The following is a 5,467-nucleotide window of genomic DNA, read 5'->3' as shown; positions in this document are numbered from 1 at the left end:
TTTTTTTATTTTGTTTTTTGTTTTTGTTTTTTATTTTGTTTTTTTTTTATTTTTATTTGTTTTTGTTTTTGTTTTTATTTGTTTTGTTTTGACTTTTTTATTGGGTTTCTCTCTATGTGTGTGTGTACACCTGTGCGTATTTTAGCTTCCTCACATCTTCCTCTCCCATTTCTCCTTCTCTTTCTCTTTATGTGTATGTGTGTGGCAAAAGGTGTCCGTAAAATTTTTTTGTGTGCTACTTGTGTTTTTGTTTCTCTGATCAAATAGGGCACACTGACCTAAGGAATGAGAAAGGCGGGTGGCAACAGGGGTAATGAGCGGCAGGGGCGCGGACAGGGTCAGCAGGGATTGCCCATGGCGCCCCCACCTCCCTCGATGGGGTACCAGCAACAGCACCAGCAGCACCACTTCCATCATCATCACAATAGCAGTTATAACAACGTCTACGACGGTTCACGACCTCCACCCCATGGGATGCAGCCGATGCCTCCGTATGGATTTGGCCCTGGTGATGCTGCTCCTGCTGGCGGTAACGGATGGAATACTCCACAGCATCAGCATCAGCATCAGCAACAAATGCCAATGTATAACCAAGGTTATGGCCATATGGGCCCTGGAGCCGGTGGAGGTGGTGGTGGCGGCTACGGTGACATGGGAGGTGTTTATCAAGATATGCACCCGGGACAATACCCTCCTCCCTCTCCGTCTCCATCACACATGGGTGTTGGAACAGGTATGCCTTACATGCGTAATTCACCAATGCATGCTGCTGTTCCTCCTCCTGGGCCGCTTCCGGGCGCATACGGCGGTCTCCCAGGTCAGGGTGCTCCATTGCCTCCCATGAATTACGGCCGAGGTGGCCATCCCCCAATGGATCCAATGCAGCAAGGTGGTATGTACGGTGGACCAATGATGCGCCATGATGGGTATCAGGACAACATTCTCAGCCCACCACCGCAGGTGGGATATGGTCCCAATGTAGGTGCACCTCCGCCACTACCGCCTGGGCCTCCGTATAGTGGAGCTAGCCCCATGCCTGTTGCTCGATCTCCTGGAGGAGTTGCGGCTGCCCCTGGTGCTTACCCTGATCCTCGTAGCAAGGGTATTATGAATACTCCAATGCCAATGCCTAATGCTGCTCGAAACCCCCGCGTAGCAACACCGGAACCTAGTATGATAGGTGGCGGTATTCCACAAGGTCGGTTTAACCAGCAGCCTGCCTTGGTCCCTCCCGGCATGGTGCCGCCCACAAACTACATGCCAGGGGCAAATGTGCCACCAGCTCAACCGCCAATGCTGCCCACACCCATGAACCCGGTTGACCCCTCCACTGTAGAGCGGTTTAGTTTGGGTGGCCCAGCAGAAAACTTTTACGATTTTCTTTGTGAACACGATTTGGTTTCCATTGAAAGTCTTTCCAGCTTCTTTCCGAGCGGATACAATCCGAAAAAAGATCCTCCATTAAAAATTGCTGTCGATGGAAACTTTTGCCTGAACAGTCTTCGTGACGAGCTACGAAAGCGAGATCCGTTATGGTTTTTGCACTCCACTCTTCCAGAGGAATTGCTTGACGCCGTGTCTCGTCACGTGGAGTGGATGCGAAGTTTAAATTTGGAGCCCATTTGGGTCTTCAATGGACTCAGCGTGAGTGGTGATGTAGAAACTTTTTTGACCTCAGAAAGGGAGCTGCGCGCCCGCGATATTGTATGGAGTAGGCTCGAGGAGGGTGAGATCCCCGATGAGGCAGACATCCAAACCGCGTTTGATCAGCCATTGGGCGAGGATGTTCAGATGGCCGTCTCCCGCCACCTCAAGCAAGAGTTAAATGTGATGGCCGTCACAGCCCCGTTTCTGAACTGGGCCCAGATGGTCGCCTTCCACAAGGAAGGTCTTGTGGATTTACTAATGGGGCCTCCCGAGGTGCTGCTGCTTCCCTACGATAACATGAAACTTATTGTGCAAATCGATGTTTCCAATAGCAATGTGTCTCACTTTGATCGTGATAAGGTTCTTCGAACCTTGTTTCCATTCCATGTCACGGAAACCTCTACAAAAGACGCCGGGGATAGGCTCATGGATCTTGGTTTAATCACCGCCACGCATCCTGCGCTCTCCTCCACTAGCGTAGGCCTGAACCTCACCATGGAGGAGGTGTACAGTGAACTCTCCAGTGAGACGCCCAAGTATCGCTCCATTAAAGATTTTATCCACGCGCACACTTTTGTGCAGGATACAAACAAAAAGAAGGCTGGTTTCTTCATCAAGCACTCCAAGGGGCGAGGTTATCTTCGGTACAGTGGCGTTTTCTCATCAAAATCGAAGGACTCTCCATTGGTGTACCTCATTCGCGTCCTTGAGGCCGAACTGACAAATGCCGACATGCCCACTAATCTTGTTGGGGTTTTGGGGAACTTTGTTCCCCTGTCTCTTTTTTACTTGCAATTTGCAGGACTTCTTTCGGTGCGTATCATGACGGTTATAACCCAGTCGTACATTCGCGACGACTGCCCGGTCTCCGACACAAAGGACTACCATGACAAGCTGGGGGTGTTAATGACGATGCGGAGTCAGATTATTGCACAGGTCTTCAAGAAACTTGGAAAGGAGAGACACACTAAAAACACAGAGTGCCTCTCGTGGGTTCGCTGGTTCGAGCCCATCCTGGCTCCCATGCAACGGCCAAGTGATATTATCAACCTGGATGAGTGGGATGTCTCAAGTAGTGAGGAGGTGCGTCAGCTTGACGAGGAACACTTTGAGAAGTATAGCATTGCCTCCGTGCTCACCTTCAGTGCCGAGGCCGCGCGACCGATAAACGAAGACAGTAACTGCTCTCCGCGTAAGGCACTGATGCGTTATCACGGCAAAAGGGAAACTTTTTTTGCTGTGCTTCTTAAGACGTTTGATTTTCTTGGCTATTTTTCCCACTCTACGGCATCACCGGAGACCATGGAAGAGGGAGAGAGGATGATGGGGGAGGAAGGGGAGATGCCGGCGATGGGGCAGATGAACAGCACGGAGACAGATCCAATATTGGCCTCGGATAGTAACAACAATAATTACCACGACGCCACCGATTACTTGCCCAAGGAAGGCGTTAACGAGTACCCCACGGTGTACTTCCCCACATACTTGATGAACGCCATCAAACACAACCCGCGTTCCTTTCAAAATGCGTTTGTGGTGTTAACAGAGGTTCTTCGCGTTGGAATTATTAGTAGTCTGCCGTGCCGATACATTGATCCGGCAGACCCGCAACAAGAAATTTCAATGGAGAACCAGGAAGCTAACTGTGACCCTCGTGTACTACTGGCCTCACGTATTGGTTGCCTAATTTCCGTGCCGTACCGCCGAGAATCAGAGGATTTGCCGTTTATTTGGGCCCCAGTCTACAGCCGACACCTCTGCGCGTTTACAGTGATGGTTCGAGCCATGTGCCGCTGTCTGCGCGATCTGGTGGAGGTCATTGCCACAACCGTGTTCCTGGCCGGGAACAGCAGCTGTAGTTTGCCCGAGTTTGCCTCCTACTCCTTTTTGTTGCCGTTTGGGGAGGTGCCCTCGGCGATTGGGGGGCTCTTGCTGCACTACGTGCTCGTCTTCCCTTCCGACTATCAGGTCAATCTGATAACGCGGCAGGAGCGGCTGGAGTATTTGCAGGAGAAGTTTCGCGATATCCCAGACCTGGGCAAGCACCTGCGTGTGGTGATGACCTTCACGCTGCAAGCACTTTACCTGATCAACGCCTACAAAGTCAGGGACAAGGGGACGGTGGTTCCGCAGCATCTGCTTGAAGACAACACGTTGGAGTGCACAATCCATCTACTCTGGGAGAAGTGGTATGATCACATTGACGACAACCCGCCGCAGGACATCCACGGCCTCTACGGTGATGCGATGATGGGGATGGAGCCGTGCCCGCTCGGCGGCTGAGCGCGGGCAGGCAGACAGGCACACAAGGGAGGAGGTGGGCAGCAACGAGAGGTGCAGGAACAAAGGAACTGAACAAATAAAAAAAAAAGATAAGCGCAACAAAAAAAAATAAAAAAATAAAAAAAATGAAAAGGCGGGGACACCAGCAGTACGAGAGCGTGCGATTCGTGCGGCAAGAGGAAGGGGGCGAAGCGAAGAACGGAAGCGAGAGGCGAGAGGGGTGGGAGGGGTGTGTGCGTGTGTGGGAGAAATGAAACAACTAACTTGGAGCGGGGGCGTCACGGATCTGACACAAACGGCGGGGGTTGCGGAGGACAATACAAACAAAATCAAAGAGGTGTTGAGGGGGAAAGCTGAGGATGAAAGGGACAAGGCCAACAGGGGGGGAGGGGAGGGGGGGAGAGAGAAAGAGAAAGGTCGTCGACGAAGGCAGCAACGCAAAGGCATTCTCTCTCCTTCTCCACCCACCCACCCCTACTTCACAAACCCCCTTCCCATTGAAGAGGCGAGGCAACTTCAACGAACTAGCAGGAGAAGCAGCGATGGTGGCCAAGGCAGGCACGTTAAGAGCCCTACCAATATATACATGCATGCATGCCTCTCCATCTCTCCCTCTCTGTGTAGTAGTGCGTGCGTGCACTGATGCATACATACGCCTCATCCAATACATTTCTGCCTTTATCACTAATTACATGAGTTATACACATCTGAGTGTTGTGGGTTCCACGCGACGGATGAAGACAAATTGATCGAAAAGGCAACAACAAAAAAAAGGAGGCAAACGATTGCGGAGGAGACCGACACAGTAGGGTAGTGAAGTGAGCTGTACCGCAACATATATTTATACTACACGTGAGACAAAAAAAAAAACCATAAACAAAAAGGAATAAAACAAAAAAGAGAGAAGAAACAACGGGCACAACATAACAAAAAAAAAAACTGGGGATGTGGGATGGCAAAAAACAACAAAAGTAAGGGGACGAGGTGGGTTGCTGAAGCCGTGTTGGGGGTAGGAGTAGTAGCATAAACACTAATGGAAGGAGGGTGAGAACCGTATGAGAGGTGTGCGCGGGTGGATGCGCAAGCGTATCCAGTCGATGTATGTTCAGTAGTGGCACTCTCACTATATGGAGTGTTGCCTGTCGATGTATGCGGCGATGCACTCATGCAGTAATATATACACACATCTATATATTTGTGCTTATGTAGCCGAATGTGTCTTCACACCTTTAACCCGTACATGCACGCACAAAAATATCCTACACATGTTGTGTGTGGTGTGTGTGTGATGGGAGCGGCTTCTTATCACGATTTCGCAAAGCCTACCCAATGGAGCAGAGAAAACGAAATCAATGCAAGAGAGAATGGGGGAGAGATGATGATGGAAACCAAAGCAAAGAAAAAGGAATGTAAAAACAAGGAAAAAAAAATGCAAGAAAACCAAAAAAAAAAGCGAGAAAAATAAAGAAGACTACCTCTCCGTCTTGCTCTCGCTATATTTGCCATTTGCCCTTATCCTCCCCTTCCACACTTAATG

At 50.2% G+C, this 5,467-nt stretch overlaps 2 protein-coding genes across 2 annotated transcripts, besides 5 other annotated features; one reads left to right on the top strand and one right to left on the bottom strand.

The window, feature by feature from the left end:
- Window positions 1–102: a sequence feature (A-rich).
- A 53-nt stretch (window positions 103–155) lies between these two features.
- Window positions 156–189: a sequence feature (A-rich).
- A 70-nt stretch (window positions 190–259) lies between these two features.
- On the bottom strand, window positions 260–832 carry TraAM80_07102 (uncharacterized protein; the record flags this gene model as incomplete). The annotated part of the gene is made up of 1 exon (XM_029383912.1): window positions 260–832. One exon carries the CDS (start codon window positions 830–832, stop codon window positions 260–262), a length of 573 nt encoding a protein of 190 aa, XP_029236328.1.
- Window positions 833–840: 8 nt separating this feature from the next.
- Window positions 841–3,930, top strand: TraAM80_07101 (uncharacterized protein; the record flags this gene model as incomplete). Its single annotated transcript, XM_029383911.1, has 1 exon — window positions 841–3,930. One exon carries the CDS (start codon window positions 841–843, stop codon window positions 3,928–3,930), a length of 3,090 nt encoding a protein of 1,029 aa, XP_029236327.1.
- A 2-nt stretch (window positions 3,931–3,932) lies between these two features.
- Window positions 3,933–3,972: a microsatellite.
- Window positions 3,973–4,789: 817 nt separating this feature from the next.
- Window positions 4,790–4,869: a microsatellite.
- Window positions 4,870–5,196: 327 nt separating this feature from the next.
- Window positions 5,197–5,218: a microsatellite.
- Between the last annotated feature and the right edge of the window lie 249 nt (window positions 5,219–5,467).

Source organism: Trypanosoma rangeli, assembly GCF_003719475.1.
Source record: "Trypanosoma rangeli strain AM80 chromosome Unknown Tra_15.4_contig_00282, whole genome shotgun sequence".
Lineage (NCBI taxonomy): Eukaryota > Euglenozoa > Kinetoplastea > Trypanosomatida > Trypanosomatidae > Trypanosoma > Trypanosoma rangeli.
The sequence above is the reverse complement of the archived record's forward strand: the minus strand, read 5'-3'. Positions and strand labels throughout refer to the sequence as shown.